This window comes from Bos grunniens, chromosome 19 (genome assembly GCF_055505025.1).
Source record: "Bos grunniens cultivar Pamir isolate PY7600 chromosome 19, Bosgru_T2T1.0, whole genome shotgun sequence".
NCBI lineage: Eukaryota > Metazoa > Chordata > Mammalia > Artiodactyla > Bovidae > Bos > Bos grunniens.
Window position 1 is genome coordinate 57,907,010 of NC_141183.1, and position 22,602 is coordinate 57,929,611.

A 22,602-nucleotide genomic window follows, 5' to 3' on the forward strand; every position below is an offset into this window, starting at 1 on the left:
AATCTTTTTATTTTATATTGGAGGATAGTTAGTTAACAATGCTGTGATAGTTTCAGCTGCACAGCAAAGCACCTCTGCATACACATGTATCCATTCGCCCCCAATCTCCCCTCCCATCCAGGCTGCCACATGACATCGAGCAGTGTTCCCTGTTCTGTACAGTAGGGCCTTGTGGTTGTCCATTTTAAATATAACAGTGTGTGCACGTCAGTCCAGACTCCCTCCCTGGCCCTTCCTGCCATCCTCCCCTCCTGGCAACCATAACTTCCTCTTCTGAGTCTGTGGGTCTGTATCTATTTTGTGAATAAGTTCATTTGTTTCACTTCTTTTTAGATGGCACATATAAAGGACGTCATACAGTGTTTCTCCTCTGACTGACTGCACTCAGTATCATATAAAGGACGTCATACAGTGTTTCTCCCCTGACTGACTGCACTCAGTATCATATAAAGGACGTCATACAGTGTTTCTCCCCTGACTGACTGCACTCAGTATCATATAAAGGACGTCATACAGTGTTTCTCCTCTGACTGACTGCACTCAGTATGACAGTCTCCAGGTCCATCCATGTTGCTGCGAATGGCATTATTTCATCCTTTTTAATGGCTTGTAATATTAAAAATATTACTCAGTTATAGTGGAGTAATATTCCATTGTATATATGTACCACATCTTCTTTATTCATTCCTCTGTTGATGGACATTTAGGTTGTTTTCATGTCTTGGCTATTGTAAACAGTTAAATTAATGACTTCTTAAAATTTAAGCATTGGAAGGACTTCAAAAGGTCATTTGGCTCAACATTTTATTGGATATTTCTTGAATCCCTTCACTCTTACATTTCCTTTCACTTGCTTTTAAGTCGTATTATTTCTCTTTCCCAGGAAAGTGCTTTTTTTTTTTTTTTAACTTTGCTTGAAATTGTCCTTTGGGGACTTTACTGAGTGAAAATGTGGCATTACCTGTAGGAGTCAGACTAATCAGTATTGAGAAATCCATGTGTATTTGTCAGTTTGGAACAATAACGTAACGACCTCACAATCCCACCCACTGCTCACTTGTGCTTTTAGCTTATGTATTTCCAGTCTATACTCTGCATTTTTGGGCACTGGCTACTGTATTAATTAAGGAAGTCATGGTTTGTTTAGTTGAACTCTCTTCTTAGCCTGCAAGGGTCAGAAATGTACCTGTAATTTCACTCCTGAGCTCACAGGCACTTTGTAAGAATTTTGCTGTATATAGTTCTCGCTCTGGTCACAAAAATGCCTGTAAAATATTTAGGATTTATGTTTGCTTGTGTTTTTTCAAAGGGTATGCTTTATGAGATTGTAACGAGATATGTTCTTTGAGATACAAGATTTATAATGGCTTTAGTAATTTACCTTGCACCGAAAATACATATAGTTTAGTTGGTAAAGGCATCAGGGAATGGTGAGAGGAGGGAGGTGAAAGACAGAAGTGAGAAAATCTGCCTGGAAGGCGATTGAGGACACCCAGAGCAAGGTCTGGGTGATAGGTTACTAATTGTTAGAGTGAAGCTTCAGGTAAATTCCCTCTGGGTATCGTAAAAACAAGTTTATCCAGTATTTTTACTAGTGTAAATCTTTCATGGACATTTTCAAGTGGCACAATAACAGGTGACTACTGTTCACGTTTATCAAACAGGAAAATCCCCACCCTTGCCCTGATAGAACTTAGAATCAAGCAGAAAAATACCATTCATATAAAATAAGAAGTGGTCATCAAGTTTTATAAGGCTTTGGGGAAAGTGCAGCCTACTCTGGGAGGGCCTGACAGAATACCCGAGGAAATGCTATTCACGCTGATTCAGAAGGACAGACGGGAGCCAAGAGGCGGAAGAGTGGCGCAGGTGGCACGGAGACGGACCCAGCGTGGAGGGAGGCCCGGGCACGGGGAAGCAGCGTCTGAATGTGCATAGACATGTGAGGGGTGTGACCGTGCAGATGACACAAGTTCTGTATGAAACCGGTGAGCAGAGACCAGGTCAAAAGGAACCAGGCATCTGAAGGAGCAGGAACAGCACAGATGATGAAGACTCAAACCTTTGGTGTTGCAGTCAGAATAACGAGTGTCAGAATTACCCTTCTACCACAAAGAGCTATAAAAATGCTACAAAAGTGCATGAACAACAATTTTTTGGCATTGGACACAGACATATAGGACTATGATTCTTGAGAGAGAAACCAAAAGATGAGCTTCAAATGCACTGCAGTTTTCTCCCTGTTTGGAATGCTTTCCAAACTACAGTGAAAGAAAGTGGAGTCCAGGAGCAGCCATCTGGGTGGAGGAAACAAACCAACAATTCAGCTCACTGGGCTGGGGCAGGGTCCTGGAGACGAGGGAGCTTCACAGAGAAGAGTCTCCAGAAATCTGCAAAGGGATTTACTTGTGCCCTTGCCCAAATACTAAGCTGCATTTGTGCTGGGCAAGACGCTGCATACCCTGGTTGAAGATAGCTGTTGAAAGGCTGTGAAGTAAGTGGATATTCCTGAATGAGCCCAGTACTGGAGATCCCAGAGTTCTAACCAGCCAGAATGGAGAGACCACGCAGAGCAAAATAAGTATTCCATTGACCCTAGCAAGATCACATCTTAGACAAAGCTGTGGCACTCCCATAACAAAGCCCAGAAACCTCAAAGGATAAAGTTGATCCTCTAGTAAATAAATGGCAGAACAAACTCAACGTTTGGAAAACAACAAAATCTGTACTCTTGGCATCCATTAACTAAACAAATATTGCTAGATAAGCAAGAAAAGCCTAATGAAAATTCTAGATCTGAAAACTATATGTTGAAAAAAAAAATGTATTGGAGGAATTTAAGAACAGATGGGATACTGCAGAAGAAAAGATCAATGAACTTGAACAGTCAGGCCTCAGGCTGGGAGAAATTTGGTTTCTCTATATGTATCTGACAAAGGATATGTACCAAACACAGTGTAGCACTCTAAATCAATAATAAAAAGAGAAAGAGATACAAGTATCCAGTAAACCCTTGAAAAACTGCTCAATGTCACCAGTCATCTCTGAAATCACGAAAATGAACATTAAAAGCTTTCCACCACACCATACCGAATAGTTAAATTAAAAAGGCTGACGCCACCAAATACCAACAAGGATGTGAAATAACTAGAGCCTTGATTCATTGTTTTGGAAAATATAAAATGCAACCACTTTGGTAATTTGCTTAGCAGTTTATTATAAAATTAAGCACACATTTATAGTTCAGCAAAAATGAAAACATGTATCTACAAAAGGACTTGTAAAACAGTTTAAGGATTAAATTTTATTCATGATAGCCCCCAAATGGAAAGGATATTAAAACTTAATGAAATGCCAAGTAATAGAAAGGAATGAATGACATTAGCACTAGCATGCATACATGTGCACACTTGCGAGCTAAGTCGCTTTAGTCGTGTCTGACTCTGCAACCCCATGGACTGTAGCCCGCCAGGCTCCTCTGTCCGTGAGATTTTCCAGGTAAGAATACTGGAGTGGGTTGCCGTTTTCTCGTCTAGGAGATCTTCCTGACCCAGGGATCGAACCCACATCTCTTACATCTCCTGCATTGGCAGGCGAGTTCTTTATCACTAGCACCAAAAATATTATATTGAGCAAAAAAGAAGCCAGACGCAGAACTGTACATACAGTATAATTCCATTTATGTGAGCTTCTAGAATGGAGAGGCTTAGTCTGTGGTAATAGCAACAAGAACAATGGTTGCCTTAGTGGAAGGGGTTGTCTAGGATTGGGAAGGGTCACCAAAGAACTTTCTGGAGTGTTAGGATATTTGTGTATCTTCATAGGGGTGATATGAATTACATAAAAGTGTGCATTTCACAAAACCTTACAGTCCACTTAATATCTATGCATTACACTATATAAATGAATCATCAGTCTTTAAAAGACTTCGCTCCCTCCCTAAAAAAGGAATGTAACTTCAGGAAACAAAACACCTTGGTCTTGACTCAAATCCTGATTCTGGTACTTAAAGGCTCCATGGCCGTGGGCAAATTATTTATCCTCTGTGTGTTCCAGGTTTCTCATCTGTGGAGTTGGGATAAAAATACTTAATTTAGGGTTATGAAGATTAAATGAATGTTTCAAACGTTTAATAGGGACATAGAAACACAGTAATGGTGTTGATAATGAAGCAGACATAATCTGGTTTTAAGATTAACCATGTTCTGGTTCTTTGAAAGTTGATAAAGCAGTACTTATCTCTCTGACTTTAGTCTCTTCATCTCTAAAATAAGGAGGCTATGTTAGATGAGTGACTCTTCACTGGGAGGTCAGATGCTCCTGTAAGAATCCTAACCCTCTGTTAGGAAAACCTAACCCTCTCTAAGGAAAATGCCCCTAATACATGTATACAGGGAATTTTGTATTACTCAGTTCAGTTCAGTTGCTCAGTCGTGTCCGACTCTTTGCGACCCCATGAATCACAGCATGCCAGGCCTCCCTGTCCGTCACCAACTCCTGGAGTTCACTCAAACTCATGTGCATTGAGTTGGTGATGCCATCCAGCCATCTCATCCACTGTCGTCCCCTTCTCCTCCTGCCATCCCAGCATCAGGGTCTTTTCCAGTGAGTCAACTCTTCGCATGAGGTGGCCAAGGTATTGGAGTTTCAGCTTTAGTATCAGTCCTTCCAATGAACACCCAGGACTGATCTCCTTCAGAATGGACTGGTTGAATCTCCTTGCAGTCCAAGGGACTCTCAAGAGTCTTCTCCAACACCACAGTTCAAAAGCATCAATTCTTCGGCGCTCAGCTTTCTTCACAGCCCAACTCTCACATCCATACATGACCACTGGAAAAACCATAGCCTTGACTAGATGGACCTTTGTTGGCAAAGTACTGTCTCTGCTTTTGAATATGCTATCGAGGGTGGTCATAACTTTCCTTCCAAGGAGTAAGCATCTTTTAATTTCATGGCTGCAATCACCATCTGCAGTGATTTTGGAGTGCCCCAAAAAATAAAGTCAGCCACTGTTTCCACTGTTTCCCCATCTAATTCCCATGAAGTGATGGGAACAGATGCCATGATCTTCATTTTCTGAATGTTGAGCTTTAAGCCAACTTTTTCACTTTCATCAAGAGGCTCCTTAGTTCTTCTTGGGCTTTCTGCCATAAGGGTGGTGTCATCTGCATATCTGAGGTTATTGATATTTCTCCCGGCAGTCTTGATTCCAGCTTGTGCTTCTTTCAGCCCAGCATTTCTTATGATGTACTCTTATTAATGGATATTAATTGCTCTATAACCTCTAGGAAATAATAAATGTGTCTGGTGTTTTGTTTTGCTATGTTTTACTTTTTAAAGAAAATGAAATCTGACTGATGTCCCATCTGACCAAGGTTAAGGAGCAATCTGAGAAGTCTCCTTCCTCATTGTTTGATCCTGCAGAACACCACGGTGCCTATGTGAATTTTGAAGATGGGGCTGGCCCTCGCCCCCGGCCTGGTTCCTCACGCCTGGCTCTGTGTCCAATGTGGCCATCGCCCTCACCTCGGCACAGGCAGCCCACGCACCGGGGCCCCCCAGTCCCCTGTTGGACTTCTGCAGGGCCCTGCTCCAAGGCTCCCAAGGCTGCAGGGCCCAGGCCTCCAGAACACCCCCACCGTTGTCCCTTCCAAGGCCTGGCCACAAGCTGCTGTAGGTTCCCACTCACCCTGCGGAACCGGAGACCTCCCTGTTCTGGTCTCCAGAAACCCTCGTGAGTTTGTCCATCAGCATCTTGAGCCCTGCCTCTGTTCTCTTCACCTGCCATTCACACAGCCCGGTCTCATCTTGTAGATGAGTCAAGGGCTTTGAAAACCAAGAGTACTTTATAAAGTCTCCTTTTTGTGCTAAAGCACACCTGACTGTTAATTTCCTGCTGAGCTAAAACACTCCCAAGCACAAAGACACAAAGGCCTGGTGCATCTAGAAGGCTAGGAACTGTATTGTGCTATACGATCTCAGAGGTCACTCCTAGCAAGGATTTTCCTTCTGGCTATGTCAGCTGTAAGGGAGCCACAAGCTCACAGAAACAGGAGGAGTCTGAGGAAAGTGATTAGTGTAGAACAGAGTTTGAGGAAGACAAAGGGAGTGAAAACCGTGCTGGAGATGTGGATTATAAGCAGAGCGGCTTGAGTGTACCTTAGTAGGGAAGAAGGCTGCTCAAGAGAAAGATGAAAGCCAAGGACTGTACTTTATCAAATGAATGACCATTCATTTTAGATGCGATTGCAGTCTGCTTAAACAAGCTATAGATGAGCAGAAGATGCTGCTGTTTGCCTTGGAACCTATAACCTGATTGCTTGGTGAGATGCAGACGGCTGATTTCCGAGGTTAATCCAGGTCGATTTAAGTGTAGTTCATGTGTACAGATAAGGATTCTGTTTGTGCAGAGCTGCTTTGTTGTCTGGAAAATCAGGAGACTTAGGGGGCATTTGCAGGGATGGTTTTAGCTGTCATCAGAGTAACATCAAAACCTTTTCGTTTTTTTCCTCTGTTGACAGAACAACACGGATGGACTTCACGAACTTGCCTGCGGGGGCTTAATTTATTGCCTGGGAGTTGTGTTCTTCAAGAGCGATGGCATCATTCCATTTGCGCATGCCATCTGGCACCTGTTTGTGGCCACGGCAGCTGCAGTGCATTACTATGCCATTTGGAAATATCTTTACCGAAGTCCTACAGATTTTATGCGACATTTATGACCAATCTGTACTAGGTCTCCAAACCAGTATTATTTCAGTTATGGCACTTAAGAGTGGGATAAGAGCTGAAAATTGCACAGAGGAAGAAAAGAAGACAACTGCACTGACTTTCTTTATATCTTTTGAATATAATTACTGTGAAAGTTATGAAAGCTGTGTTCTGGGATTTTCCCCCTCACAGCAAGTAAATAAGGTAGTGAGTTAATTATTCATTCCATTCCACTATCATGAAGGACTCTGGAGAGACTTGGCCAACTGATGTTTACAAACCAGAATTTTGTATTTTAATTTTACAGATTTTACTACATGATTTTTCTAAATTACTAGGTCAGATTGTAAAAGTCAGTGCAATAACAAAACTTCCTTTTTAAGAGAAAATGATTTCTATCACTTTCCCATTAGCTGTTAAAAGAATCATGACTAGAAATTACACTACTTTTTACCATGTTTCATCTTGGCATACGTAGTTATTTTTTAAATAGAAACTTCAGTTTTTTGTAAATTTTTTAAAAAATACTTCATTGAAGCACATCTGTGCGGTTCTTCATTCATGTGAATTTTTGCAGCAGTCTGTCAACATTCCACAAATGAACAAACATTATACCTCTTCTCTGATAGTTTTATTAAGCATGGAGAGATTGCCAATTTTTAAAAGCTGCAACTTTTCCAAAACTTTCCTGCCAACCTCTGACTCTGAATTCCATGCTGCTTTGGGCCACATATTTGACCTAGTTTGGTTTCCCAGCGATAGAAAAGCATTTTGATATCACTAACTTTTTCAAAAGGTTGAACTTTTTCTCTATGCCTTTGCCATGACTTCTTCGGGGTCTTTTCCCACAGAGGAGTATCCAGTCTGTATTAAGACAGGATTGCTGGCTTGGCCGTCCACCGAACACTCCTGAAGAGCGCTGTGAATTACAGTGAATAGTGGTCATGCCTGTCTGGTGCCCAGTGGTTAAGTTATTGTCACTTAGCTTTATATTATCGTTTTGATAGTCATTTTAAGTTGTGGAACTCAATGCATAAATTCACATTTCTCCCTTTCCTTTGCATCTCCTGATACACTTTTTATCTTAGAAAAGTATCTAAAGCACTGTTTGACAAACTCACATGTCTGTTGTCCATCAGTTACAGCCTGGCTCAGTGGAGTGATATTTAATATATTGTTTTTGGTTTTTCTTCAATGTCTTATATTAAGATTAACATATTAGTTGCTTTTTGGTTAATCTCCTGTTGGTGTTTTAATAAATAACCTTGCATTTAGATCGGGTGCTGATATTGCCTGTTTTCTAGTGATTGGGTAAGATCACTGGAATTGTTAGTTTGACAGTATATTGAATTCAGTTCATTGAAATTTTGTACTGATGTAGCCTTAAAGGAGGGTTTATTTTGTGTGTGTGTATGCTTAGAACTCTGACTTTGATAAGTTATATGGGAATGAGGAGCAGAAGAACTGCCTTTTGCTGATGAATTCTGAAACAGGCAAAAGTGAAAGTTAATAGTTGCTCAGTCATGTCCGACTCTCTGCAACCCCAAATAGGCAAGGTACCCAGTGAAAACGCCAACCAGACCATCCCTTCTGCATGGCTCTGAGCATCTGGATGCCTCTTGTTTTTTGTGTATATTTAATTTTAAGTATATTAACTTTTGTGGATTCATTTGAAATCTGCTCAAAAGTACCACTGTCAAAACCACTAAAGTGTATGTAAAAAATTGTGCTGTAGACAAAAATAAAATTGTTACTTGGACTTGTTCCACTGTCTCTAAATTAGATGACTGTGAAAATGATAATGCATTTTTGAACGCCTGAGCTCATCTAGCATATGTAATTTGTATACTAGCCTTTTTTTCCTCTCTTTTTTTTTTTTTTGAAAAGTCAGGATGGGAATAAAAACAAATGTACCCTGTCATCTAGAATTTTCTAGTCCACTTTTTAATAATTGCTAGAACCAGTGCAAACATTTAACCACATTTTCAGCTTAAAATATGCTAGTCTGGGCCTAAGGATTATAAATTTTATAAATGATGTTACCCAGAGAAGCCTTTTGGTTTAGTTTATATAATATCCTGTAAGATTGAGCTTACACGCTTTTTTGTTACCAAGCAGACACATACTGTAAGTGAGTAACAACTCTGTGAGTGTTGGATTTCATTCTCCCTCTTCTGCAGGGTAGGAAACAGTCAGGCTTACCTGCCTCGTGCTCATTCAGGGAGCTGGGACAGGAACCCAGGTTCTCTCCAGTTCTAAAGCCTCCTATTCAGTTTGCATCACAGCATTGTCAGAGTCAGCAAGAACAAATGGATCAAAAACTTGAAATGAAAATTGGTCAGGCATACACATGGAAAAGAGAACAGTTTTCACACAGTTTAGAACCTCAGTAAACCCTCACACAAACCTCTGTCAAATCTATTTGAAGATTGGGTGTCTTGAGGTTTTATTTAGAATTCTGTTGTCTAGTCCACCAGGGTAACCTCATCTCTTCCTGGAGCATCTGCTCACTCTGTGTATCTCCTTCTTTATCAATTGTTCAGTCGCTCATTTGTGTCCAGCTCTTTGTGACCCCATGGACAGCAGCGTGCCAGCCCTTTCTGTCTTTTAGTATCTCCTGGAGCTTGCTCAAACTCATGTCCATTGAGTCAGTGATGCCATCCAACCATCACATCCTCTGTCGTCCCCTTCTCCTGCCTTCAGTCTTTCCCAGCATCAGGGTCTTCTCAAATGAATCAGCTCTTCACATCATGTGGCCAAAGTATTGGAGTTTCAGCTTCAGCATCAGTCCTTCCAATGAACATTCAGGACTGATTTCCTAACGGATGGACTGGTTGGATCTCCTTGCTGTCCAAGGGACTCTAGAGTCTTCTCTAGCACCCCAGTTTGAAAGCATCAATCCTTATCAGTACCTCCAGCCTAAACTGTTTTCTGAAGGCCAGACCTCTCTAATCAACTGCCTCTTCCCCACCTCCAGCACATTTTCCTCACCCGGTCCCAAGCTGAGGTCATCTTCATTCCCCCACCAAACTCATCTCTGAAATATCTTATCCTGGTTGATGGCATGGCCATAGCCGTCTACATCCTTGATTTCTCTGACTGCCGACCCCCAAGATTCAACCAGGCAGCCAGAGCTGTCACCTCCACCTCAGGCCCAGCTCCCTGATCTGGTTCCTCAACCCATTTCCCACTGCAGCTCCCTATAAAGCCCTAGAAAGCGATTCTCAGACTATTGTAGCCACTTCCTCGTGTACCCGCCACTGGTCACACTCAATAGACAAGCTCATCCTCCACGCTTACCAGCGTCATCCCCCTGAAAGAATGAGGATGTCTCTCCCCTGCTTCAGGACTGCCACTGACGGTTGTATGGCTCTGTACGGCTCAGGTTGCCTATGGCTTGTGGCCTCTTCACATGCTCAGTTTAGTTCAGTCACTCAGTCGTGTCTGACTCTGCAATCCCACGGACCGCAGCACACCAGGCCTCCCTGTCCATCACTAACCCCCGGAGTTCACTCAAACTCATGTCCATCGAGTTGGTGATGCCATCCAACCATCTCATCCTCTGTCATCCCTTCTCTTCCCACCTTCAATCTTTCCCAGCATCAGGGTCTTTTCCAATGAGTCAGTTCTCATCAGGTGGCCAAAGTACTGGAGCTTCAACTTCAGCATCAGTCCTTCCAATGAATATTCAGGGTTGATTTCCTTTAGGATTGACTGGTTCAACCTCCTTGGAATCCAAGGGACTCTCAAGAGTCTTCTCTAATACCACAATTCAAAAGCATCAATTCTTCGGCGCTCAGCTTTCTTTAAAGTCCAACTCTCACATCCATACATGACTACTGGAAAGACCATAGCCTTGACTAGATGGACCTTTGTTGGCAATGTCTCTGCTTTTTAATATGCTGTCTAGGTCAGTCATAACTTTTCTTCCAGGGAGCAAGCGTCTTTTAATTTCATGCTGACTCTTCCTTATTCTTTCCCCGACTGAACCCCACGGACTAGCCCCATGACATCTTGCCTTCATGGTGCCTTTGTCCCTGTGCTTTCGTACCCGCTCTTCCTCGGCTTGGAAGGATCTGCTGGGTCCAGACCTCCACCAGCACTCCCAGGCTCCGGCCCCATGTGCCCTCCCAGTTAGGCCTCAGCACCGCTGACCCTTTTTGGCCCCATCCTTTGCCCTGGGGAGTGTTTGTCTGTCTGCCCTCTCTGTGGCCGGGACCACCCCTCTGCAGGCAGGAGCTGAGTCTCACCCAGCTCCATCCGCAGCGCAGAGCCACCCTCACAGCAGAAGTGGAAAGAGGCCTGGGAATGAGAGTGGAAAGGGAGAGGCAGGTTGGAGGGTAGTGTCATGCATGAGAAAGACAACATAAAGTGTTTTCAGGACACACTTGTTATACCCAGTGGATCTGGTCCCTGAAAGCCAACGCGGCTCTCACCGACTGGCTTGACTCCAGTTCCTTGGCCTCACTGGCTTCCCTGACCAAGGGTCCGCTAGAACATTCATAGCGACCACAGTAAAAGTTGATGAGAAACTGGCATGGAAACATGAGACTGTGTCCTAAATAAGGGAAAATCCAAGCTAGATTACCGAAGGGTTCAGAGGACCGACTACCCATCATGTAAAAGGCACATGCAACACGATGTTCATCGCAGCACTATTTACAATAGCCAGGTCATGGAAGCAACCTGGTTGTCCATCAGCAGATGAATGAATAAGAAGTTGTGGTGCATGTAGACAATGGGATATTACTCAGGCATAGAAAGGAATAAATTTGAGTTGGTTGAACTGAAGTGGATGAACCTAGAGCCTATTAAGTCAGAAAGAGGGGAATATTGTATACTAACACATATATACGGAATCTAGAAAAGCAGTGCTGATGAACCTGTTTGTGGGGCAGGGATGGAGGTGCGGACATGCAGAGCGGACTTGCGGATGCAGCAGGGCAGGGAGAGGGCAGGACGAACTGAGAGAGTAGCGCTGAAACATAGACACTACGGTGTGGAGATCAGACAGCTGGCAGGAAGCTTCTGTACAACACAGGAGCTCAGGGCTCAGTAACGACCTAGAGGGGAGGGATGCCAGCGGGACGGGAGGGAGCTTCCAGAGGGAGGGGACACATGCATACCTTTGGCTGATTCACGTTGCACAGCAGAAACAAACACGACACTGTAAAGCGATTATCCTCCAACTGGAACTAAACTTATGAAAGTCTGGAAAGCTGTTCTGCCTATCCTGCCTCCCTCTGGTCCTCTTCTCTGCATGTAATAATAAACTGAAATAACACTTGGTTCTGTAACCCGTGAGCCTCAGTGCAGACTGCCCTCAATTAGGAGTCCGCTCATCCTAATGCATTATCTTGTATTTTCTGCCATTCTTTCCCCTGCTATTTAAGGAATTTGGTTTTTGTTTTGTACAGTTGTAAATATGCCACATATGCAATTATGTAACTGCTTTTTCCTGCTTATATTAACATTTTAAAAAATTATTATATAGCTTTCATAGCCAACATTTTTAATGGCTCCATTATCTTTCCAGACCAGACATGCAGCCTGTTTTAGTCATTCACCTAATTGGGGGGTTTTAGATTCAGATTTTTCATTACTGTAAACAGTGCTGTATGAACAGCTTTGCATAAAGTTTTGCCCCTGTTTGTGACTGGGTCTTTGAGATAATAAGAAACAATTTGAGTACTTTCTATGTCTGGGGGACTGGTACTGTGCTAGTTACATGGACTATCTCACTCTTTACAAAAAACCTTATGCGTAGACAGTTTTATCTCCATTTTACAGATTAGAAAACAAGCACAGATAAATGAATTTCCTTGCTCAAGATAAGTGTCAGAGCCAGATTAAACCCAGGGATCCTGGAGTCTTAGAGTTTTCATTCTCAAGAGTGCAATCCCTGGGTCAAAGTTTTCTTAATGGGTTTACCCAAAGTGAAAGTGAAAGTCGCTGTGTCCTGTCCGACTCTTTAAGACCCCACAGACTATACAGTCCAGGGAATTCTCCAGGCCAGAATACTAGAGTGGGCAGCCGTTCCCTTCTCCAGGGGATCTTCCCAACCCAGATATCGAACCGGGGTCTCCTGCACTGCAGGCAAATTCTTTACCCACTGAGCTACTAGCGAAGCCCAAAGGAAGACCTTTTAAAAATGAGACTCATTCCAAACCTCCAGATTTTTGCTTGACATTTTCAGGTTATGTCTACTCTTCTTGTGTGCCAATTAGATGGAAAGTGAAAAAGGAAAATTTCCAAATGAAACTGACCTCGAAGAAGCCGATTCACTTCCTTCCTTGGGAAGCAAAATAAAGTTTCCCAAGAGGACCTGAGAAATGTTTTTAGTTTAACAAGGTTAGAATTACTGCATTCGCGTCTTTCTGCTGCTTTTGCTAGTTGGAACAGACAGTGCCAACCTCTTACATTCTGCGCCTCTTCCCCCTACGTGCTTCCCTGTGATGTATCAGCGGGGTGATTTTTCCAAGAAGCAGTGCCACTGTGCAGTCTAGCCGCTTGCAAAGCGAGTCAAAACTATTGCCATCAGGAGCCTGTCCAACACAACAGCTCTCTCGTTCTTCTACACAATTCACTGTCGCTCAGACTTTGCCTGCACTCGGAAGCCAAGGCGAAACAACTGGCCAGGCTTCAGGAGGGCCTTGGGAAACGTGCTGTCAGCCCCAGCTGGGAGAGGTTGCATCTACCCCTGGTATTCCGTGCCAGATCAAATTTACGGCACCCAAACAATATCAGCCACCAAAAAGGTCAGGAAATGCTATCCATCAAGAAGATTTGGTTCTTTTAAAACATGAGTGTTTTCTGATCTCATCTGCAAGCTGCATACTGAGTTGGCATGGATCAGCCAGCCTGGGACAGATTGCCAGTGAAGATGAGCTTCAGTAAATCCCTCGTGACCTTGGAGCCTCCATGCCCACCTGCAGAAGGGGTCCAGGACCTCCCTCGGGCTGCAGCCCCAGGATGAAATGATACCCCAGAAGTGCCTAGTTCATGCATTCTGGCATATGACTGGCGCTACACAAATGGCCTCCCCATATGGCTGAGCTTTTAAATGATTCTAGCCCACCTGCAGAGATTTTCAAGCAGAAGCAACCTGAAGGAACAGTTAGTGGCGCTCTTAAAAAGTCTCCTGCAGTTTTTAGCTCTTAGAAGTTCATGGGACTGTGGCTGAAGCTAAACTGAGGCAGGCGGTCACCCCTGGCTTTCTAGTGGTTTAGTGCCCTCTGTTACCAATGTTCTTTAAATATTCGCTATTTCTTGAAACAGATCCAGAGCACTATGTGGACAAAGGGTGGGCAAGGAAAGCTGGACAGTTTTCCTTCTGTGCCCAGAGGAGAACATGCGCCCTCCACCTAGTCAACCCGGAGGCCCCCGGTTGACTGGGCCACGCTCCCGGGCAGCAATGTGGTCCGTGCCTGCTGCTACACGTGCCACTTTGGAGGCTCACCTACCAGACCCACCTTCGATGGCTTGTTCAACAATCAGTTCTAGGAGCTTCCCTGGTGGTTCAGTGGTTAAGAATCCGCCTGCCAATGCAGAGGACATGGGTTCAGTCCTTGGTCCAAGAAGGTCCCCCACGCCGCGGGGCAAGTAAACTCATGAGCCGCAGCTACTGAGCCCCGTGCCCTGGAGCCTGGGCCGCACAAGAGCAGCCGCCCCAGGAAGGAGCCGCCACAGCGCAGCCAGAGGTCAGCCCCGCCCGCCACAGAGAGAACCCTCGAGCAGCGACCAGGGCCCAGGGCAGCCGCAGAGAAACAACTGAGGGACTTCTAAAAATGAAGAATTACTGTCAACTACAATATACAATGTCTCCTCCGTCTTATCTCAGCTTATTCCCCCTGAAGTTGCACGTTCATCCATCAAATGTTTGAAAGAGAAAGTGTCAGTCACTCAGTTGTGTCCAGCTGGAGTGGGTAGCCATTCCCTTCTTCTGGGCATATTCCCAACCCAGGGAGCAAACCCAGGTCTCCTGCGTTGCAGGCAGATTCTTTACTGTCTGTTGTTGTTCAGTCACTCAATTGTGTCTGACTCTGCGACCCCATGGACTGCAGCATGCCAGGCTTTCCTGTCCTTCACCATCTCCCAGAGTTTACTTAAACTCGTGTCCATTGAGTTGGTGATGCCATCCAACCATCTCATCCTCTGTCATCCCCTTCTCCTCCTGCCCTCAACATTTCCCAGCAACAGGGTCTTTTCAAATGAGTCGGCTCTTTGCATCACGTGGCCAAAGTATTGGAGTTTCAGCTTCAACATCAGTCCTTCAAATGAACACCCAGGACTGATCTCCTTTAGGATGGACTGGTTGGATCTCCTTGCAGTCCAAAGGACTCCCAACAGTATTCTCCAACACCACAGTTCAAAAGCATCAGTTCTTCAGTGCTCAGCTTTCTTTATGGTCTGACTCATGTCTGAGCCACTATCAACTGTTTTGTGGGTATCAAATCTGTGCTAGAGACTGATCTCCTACTGCGGATGCTATAAAAAGACAAAACTCCTGCCTGTCACTCAGGCCAGATGATCCCCTGGCTCCACTCCTTTATCTGGTTCCAAGGCCTTAGTGGAGTTTTGCTGACCTGTTTTCTGGCACTTTCCAAATGACAGTGGCCAGTCAACATGCCAGTGTGAGCCGACAGGTAGGAAGTGGCTGCTTTAACTAGCTTTTCAACAGCTGCCTTGTTCAGGGCAGTAGATTTGCATCTGCTGGGCCAGATTCAAATCCTCTGAAAATCAGCTGTTGCTTTGGAAGAACACGCCTTAGAGGAAGCCTGTGTGAAGTCTGCTCTCAGAGCCTCCCTGCACTCCAAAAGCTCAGAAGCGTGTCAGGTGCTTTTGAAGTGGGCTTTCCCCAGCCTCCCAGGCAAGGGTGAGGCGTGAGAGACACCTGCCCGCTGAGACCTTTCCTTTGGCGCTGACAGTAAGTTGCGTCTGTGCTTTCTAGGCCCCTGTGTTCTCCTGGGGAGAGGACTTGGGGACAAATTAGTAATTATAATACAACCTAATCACAGTGTTTGTATTGGCTGCTATTGGAGGAAGTGATTAACCCTGCCCAGGGGAGTCCGAAGTCCTCCCCGTAGAGGCAGTTTCAGCTGAGACTGGCAGGGTGTGTGGGGACTTACTAGGGAGATGAGAAATAAGGGGGCAGTGAGTAGAGACAGGGTAGGGCGGAGATGATAGTCTGGGCACAGGGAAAGAATGAGCAGGGGCGCGTGGCAGCGAACAGTCCGACAGGTTTCCTAAACAGCATGGGTGCTCCTGAGAAACGCCGCGTGGGGCCTCTGGAGGGAAGATGATGCTGACGGCAGATAGTAGTAGCAGCTTGTGTGATTGCCTACTAAGGGCCTGTTGTACACGACCTCTCGGGAGAAGAGAGAGGGTGTGATGCTGAACAGAGCGCTGTGGGACTCCCAGGCACAATGGCCTTTTTGTTCACCATTTCTTATAGGCAAGACTCCAGCCTCCATGACCTTCTCTGAGTTCCAAAGAGCAGATTCAAACAGTTGCTAATCAAGGGAGGAGCAGCCACAAAACCACAGGATTAAAGGGAAACTCATCAAGATTAGGAGATTAGACCACCTCAGACCCTGCACACACCCTAATGTTGTCAGCAACCCCACCCTTCTGAAACTTGCAGAAGACAGAAGTAGACTATTACTGCCTTGATCCTTATCACATACGCCTGCCTAAATAGACAATCTCTTTCTAATCGGGCTTCCATGGTGGCTCAGTGGTAATGAATCTGCCTGCCAAAGTGGGTTTGATCCCTGGGTTGGGAAGATGCCCTGGAGAAGGAAATGGCAACCCACTCCAGTATTCTTGCCTGGGAAATCTCATGGACAGAGAAGCCTGGCAGGCTGCAGTCCATGGGGTCGCAAAAGAGTCAGACACGAATCCGTGACTAAATAACAACACTTCACCAGGAAAGGGGCACAATTCTTGGGGCGCTATCCTACTGTGTTCCCCCTTTGCCTGGCAAAGAAATAGAGCCACTCTTTCCTTCTCCATAACTGCGTCTGTATTTCTGTTTCTCATTGGTGCACAGGGAGCCAAGATTTTGACAAAAGGAGGGTGGGTCACTCATCTATTCCTCTGGCGATTGAGGAAGATGACCCTGTATGCATGTGAAGTGTTCTGCAGCAAACTCCTAGATGGGTTTCTTTGTCCGATATTTTTGGGTTTCCTTTTCCCGTTTTCAACCCCGCCTAAGCACATAACACCTTAGAATTCTTATGGGTGGCAAATATTCCAGGGTTCATCTGACCTGAAGCTCCAATACTTTGGCCACCTGATGCAAAGAGCTGACTCATTGGAAAAGACCTTGATGCTGGGAAAGACTGAAGACAGGAAGAGAAGGGGACGACAGAGGATGAGATGGTTGGATGGCATCACTGACTCGATGGACATGAGTTTGAGCAAGCTCCAGGAGATGGTGAAGGACAGGGAAGCCTGGCATGCTGCAGTCCATGGGGTCACAAACAATCGAACACAACCGAGTGACTGAGCAACATCTGAGGTGATTCTTGGGTTATTGTATACAAGTTGAAATAACACCTGGTAAAAGTAAGCTATGAGTTGGCTGGAAGGGGCTTCCGACCCTGGGGACTGTCATCCTTTGCTATGGACGTAGATAATCAAGATCTGAAGGTATTATGGAGACCCTCAGCATCCAGGCATTCAATGCATTCAACAAAGCGTGAGCCCCTCCGACATGCCAGATGCCGTTCCAGGCACTGGGGAGACAGCAAATTCCTGCCTCATGGGACTGACATTCTCCTGGAGGAGAAAGGGACTATAAACAAAATGTACAGGTAAACGGCTTGGCAGATGGTGCCGTGGAGGAAAGCACTCAGGAGAGAGGCAGGGGGCGTGGGGGCGGGAGGACCTGTGCTCAGGACAGGCGTTCTCTGAGAGGGGAGACTGGAAGGACCCGCGGGGCCGATTGCCGCTGCGAAAGGCCTTCCTGGGGAGGGACCGCGCAAGCACAGAGGGGGCCGGGAGGAGCCCTGTGAGCAGGCTGGGAGCACTCTCGGCAGCGACGTCAGGGAGGCTGCCAGAGCCCGTCTCCTTTGACCGAGTTCGATTCAGCCTCCCGAGTTCCCTTTCTGACAAGTCCCTGACCTCGGGCTCTGTCCTTGGCCTGTTTAGTCCAGTCTTAGCATGAATCCTGCTGGGTCAGTTAAAGGGAAAATCCTTACCTGTGGGAGCTAATGAAATTCCTCATCCCCCGGCACTGGTATCTTACAACCCTGGCCTGCTCGGTCATTTTCCACCCACTGACCACCCCACTCCTGCCCGCAGCCCCGTTCCTTGACTGTAACTTCCCCCCGGTCATTGTATTGAGCTTAGTGGCCCTTACTCCAAAACGCCATTGCGGTAGCCTCTGAAAGAGTCTGCCTACTCACAAGTGTCATGGATTATTTTTCCTTTAAAAGGGGAACTGAATGGCGGATATATAGGGCTTTGGAAGCCACTGTAAGGTCCGCGGGCACATGTTTGGTGTTGTGATTAGCGATGGAATTCCTTGAGGGATCATCTAGAGAGATCCCAATGCTGTGCTCTCAATAATGAACTGCGGCTGGGCAGCTCATTTCCTAAATAGCAGAAAAGCACATGTGCAAGACCCTGGGTCTTGGTTTATCTTTAAAATGCAGATTTTAGCAATAAAACCAATCTCAGAATATAGTCAAACACTGTAAAAGTATTAATTTAAAAATGAGCACCAATCTTAGAAATAAGAAGTGGGCCCGTGTATTTCCTCACAAGCAGCCTTGAACTGTCTGATTGTTTAAGAGGGAGATTTGCAGACTTTCTCCCCTACCTGCCCCCACCTCCACCCCTCCCTAGCTGATCTTTGCTCCCGGAAAAGAAAGCTGCTTTGTGCAGTGTCTTATCTCTGTTCTGCCCATTGATTTAACTTGCTTCTGTGGTGGCCTCAGTGGTGGAAATCTACCCTGTGTCTGGCCCAAGACTATCTTCTTTCCTTATCAGCTTTAGCAACTTGAGCCAGTGAGAGACAAAGGGCTGGCTCTTCACAGATCTGCTTTGGAGGCTGTGACCTGGCCGGTGGAAAAGAGAGGAATAAGTGACTCGACTAAGCCTTGATGTCCTCTGTTTGAAAAGGGAGATTAGGCTGTCCCCTCCTAGGACTATGGTGACATTATTTGCATGAAGTGTGTAACACAGGACCTGACAATCAGGAGGCACTGAATTCCATTCCCAAAAGTTCTTCCTCATCAGAGGTGCCCTGGAGAATGTGGACTAGCTCCTGGCTAGGAACACCACCCTTATGGCAGAAAGCAAAGAAGAACTAAAGAGCCTCTTGAGGAAAGTAAAAGAAGAGAATGAAAAAGTTGGCTTAAAACTCAACATCCAGAAAACTAAGATCGTGGCATCTGGTCCCATCACTTCCTGGCAAATAGATGGGGAAACAATGGAAACAGTGAGAGACTTTATTTTGAGGGGCTCCAAAATCACTGCAGATGGTGACTGCAGCCATGAAATTAAAAGACGCTTGCTCCCTGGAAGAAAAGCTATGGCCAACCTAGACAGCATATTAAAAAGCAGAGACATTATTTTACCAACAAAGGTCCTTCTAGTCAAAGCTATGGTATTTCCAGTAATCATGTATGGGTGTGAGAGTTAGACTATAAAGAAAGCTAAGCATAGAAGAATTGATGCTTTTGAACTATGGTGTTGGAGAAGACTCTTGAGAGTCCCTTGGACTGCAAGGAGATCCAACCAGTCCATCCTAAAGGAAATCAGTCCTGAATTTTCATTGGAAATACTGATGCTGAAGCGGAAACTCCAGTATTTTGGGCACCTGATGTGAAGAGCTGAATCATTGGAAAAGACCCTGATGCTGGGAAAGATTGAAGGTGGGAGGAGAAGGGGACGAGATGAGATGGTTGGATGGCATCACTGACTTGATGGACATGGGTTTGAGTAAACTCTGGGAGTTGGTGATGGATAGGGAGGCCTGGCGTGCTGTGGTTCATGGAGTCACAAAGAGTCAGACACGACTGAGCGACTGGACTGAACTGACCTGAGGAACTAGAACAAGGAGGTTCTCCTTCCCAGCTCTTTACATCTCCCCTGTCAGTGAAGGGCAGCCCTCCTCCTCGATAAGGCTGTTCCTCAAGCCCATCAGTTATGTTACAAGCCTTGCTCTACCAACCAGGCCCCTTATTTTTGGCTTTTATCAGACTTACCCTCCCTAGGAACCTGACAACTCTGTCCACTGTCTCTTCTGAAATCCGCCCTGGCCTCCCTAACATGCTGCCTCCTGGCTCCCCGCTGCGTTTCTGACTTCTCTTACTCAGTCTTCTTTCCTGGATTGTCCTGCTCTACTTCACCTAAAACATCAGTTTCCTGAGGAGATGGTTAGATGGCATCACCAACTCAAAGGACCTGAATTGGAGCAAACTCCGGTAGATAGTAGACCACAGACGTGCTGCAGTCCATGGGGTCACAAAGAGTTGGACACAGTTTAGCGACTGAACGACCATCAGATGCCTGGGGTCCTCTGTGGCCCTCCTGCTTCCTCTCCCTCCCCACTCATCCTGGGTGACCTCACTGATGTCCATGGTGAGGGTCTCTAGCCCCAAACACTCTCGTGTCTTGCATACTGGCTATTTCCACATGGATGTCCCATACTCACCTCAGTCTTTTCAAAGCGAAATAAATCAACTTCCTCCCAAGCCTGATTCTCCCCCTGTGTTTCCTATGTAAGCCAGTGGGCTGGTCATCACAGTCACCTAAGCCAGGAACAGGGGAGTCAGTCTAGACCCCCACCTTCCACCAGCTCCTTAGTCTCATACCCTCTGCTCAGATCTCTCTCTCCACTCTCCCCTCCTCCATCCACACCTGCTGAGTGGAGGCCTTTATCCATTCTCAGCTCATTTACTATAAAAGTGAAACTGTGAGCCTCTGACTGGGACTTGAACCCATGGGCTAGGACTCGAATCCAGCCAAAACCCACACTGGGACTTGAACCCACAGTCTTTTAACTGAGATCACACCCAGTCTTGGAACTTAATGAAGCTTAGGTTCTTGATGTCTCATCACATAAAGAATCCAGTGAGAGAAGTGATAGGTAAGAAGTGGATTTATTTGGAGTGAAACCCACTCCACAGACAGAGTGCGGGCCATCTCAGAAAATGAGAGCAGCACAAGGGTGTGGGGGTTGTCAGTTTTTATAGGCTGAGTAATTTCATAGGTTAAAGAGTAGAAGGGTTATTCCCACTATTTGGGGGAAAGTGTGAAAGTCGCTCAGTCACACCCAACTCTTTGTGAACCCAAGGACTATAGCCCACCAGGCTCCTCTGTCCATGGAATTCTCCGAGCAAGAATACTGGAGTGGGTTGCCACGCCCTCCTCCAGGGGATCTTCCTGCCTCAGGGATCAAACCTGGGTCTTCTTCATTGCAGGCAATTCTTTACCGTCTGAGTCAGAGGAAAGAGGCCGAGACTTCCAGGAACTGGGCCGCCACCACCTTTTGTCTTTACGGTCAGCCTTGGAACTGTCATGGTGCCCATGAGTGTGTCATTTAGCTTGCTAATGTATTACACTGAGGCTCACGGCCTAGTAGAAGTAGACTTATCCACCATCTTGGATCTGTCTGGTTCTAATCAGTTTATGTCACGTCCTAGGGCTACGTCATTCTTTTACAACATGCCCTGTCCCCTTCCCTCCTGTTTCAAAAGCTCCCAACGGGGCATCCACCCCATTCCTTCAATCTCACATGTCTCTATTCTAGTATCTACATTCCTGCCAGAGCATTTTTTCTAAAATGAGAATGACTTGACTCCCGGAAGTGGTTCCCCATGTCCTTCAGGATAAGCCTGGTGCTGGATCTGGGACCTACTTACCTGGACTCCTCTACTGCCAATCCACAGGTACCGTCCGGCCAATCAGAATACTAGCTGTTCCTCAAATATACCATTGCTGTCTCATGCCTGCATGCCTTTGTACATGCTGTGCCCTCCTCTTGGAATGCTTTCCCTCACCCCACAGTCACTTATATCCATCCACATGAAAAATTCCTACTGAGGCTTCAAGTCCAAGTGTTAACTCCTCCTGGAAGTCTTTACTGTCTCTGCTGGGTTTAGGAAGGGCTCCTCCTTCACAGTCACCAAAGACATTCCACTATGACAGCTATTAATCACACCATATGGGACTCATCTGTTCCCCACAACAGACCTCAAGGTAAAGGAAAGTTTCTAATCTTTGTACACCTGATCCTTAAGAAGTACTCAACACATAGGAGCTACTTGGAGCATACATTGAATAAGCAAATGAATGAATGATTAAATAAAGTTAATGGCACTGATGGGAGTGTTAGGTAGGTAGAATAGGGAAAAGGAGTCCAAAATGGCGGTGGCTAAAAGACAAGGAAGGTCAAAGGAAGGTCCGAGGACCAGAGTGAAGACTTCAGGCAGAACAAACAGCACTCCTGGCTAAGCCCAATTTGCATAGGGCAGGCCCAGGTGGAGGAAAAAACATATAAAAGGAGGAGCCAAAGCGCTTTCTCACAGACTCTCTCTCCTGCGTGCGTGTGCTCTTTTCTTTCTCTCTCTCTCTCTCTCTCTCTCATTCTCCTGCTATCTTCTAAATAAAATGGAGCTGTAACACTGATTTGCCTAAGAGCAGTAACACAGTTTGTCCAAGACCCGAGAGCTGTGACGCGCCGAGGGCTTTATTGTCCGTCGCTCCAAATCTTTGTTGTGACGAGACAAAGAACCGAGGAACATACACTCGCGTGACAGGAGCACTTGTTGAAAGAACATCTTGTTGAGAAGAAACTTAGAAACCAGGCTGTCAGATTGAAACCATTTACCACAGATTGGGACCCATGTACTGGACTCAAACCCAGCCAAAACCCTC

General features: G+C 45.7%; 1 protein-coding gene and 1 long non-coding RNA gene across 44 annotated transcripts in view; both read left to right on the forward strand.

Annotated features, from left to right (window-relative positions):
• Positions 1–22,602, forward strand: part of MMD (monocyte to macrophage differentiation associated) — an 81,419-nt gene that overhangs the window by 21,010 nt on the left and 37,807 nt on the right. For 8 of the 43 annotated variants that reach the window (XR_015148378.1, XR_015148359.1, XR_015148365.1 and 5 more), the window contains one exon: positions 16,970–17,528. The exons of 19 other annotated variants lie outside the window; for them this stretch is intronic. Coding sequence is in view for 13 of the 24 variants with exons in the window: in XM_086360918.1 (XP_086217044.1) it covers positions 6,522–6,722 (201 nt within the window). In the remaining 11 variants the exon portion in view is untranslated. Of the gene's footprint in view, positions 1–333; positions 472–5,424; positions 8,476–12,907; positions 15,638–16,969; positions 17,529–22,602 lie in introns of those variants that run through there. 16 more of the 43 variants (XM_086360918.1, XM_086360900.1, XM_086360902.1 and 13 more) reach the window with 8 other exon arrangements.
• LOC147352785 (uncharacterized) lies at positions 21,144–21,671 on the forward strand. The gene is made up of 2 exons (XR_015148382.1): positions 21,144–21,225; positions 21,476–21,671. It is a non-coding gene; the product is annotated as an uncharacterized LOC147352785 (long non-coding RNA).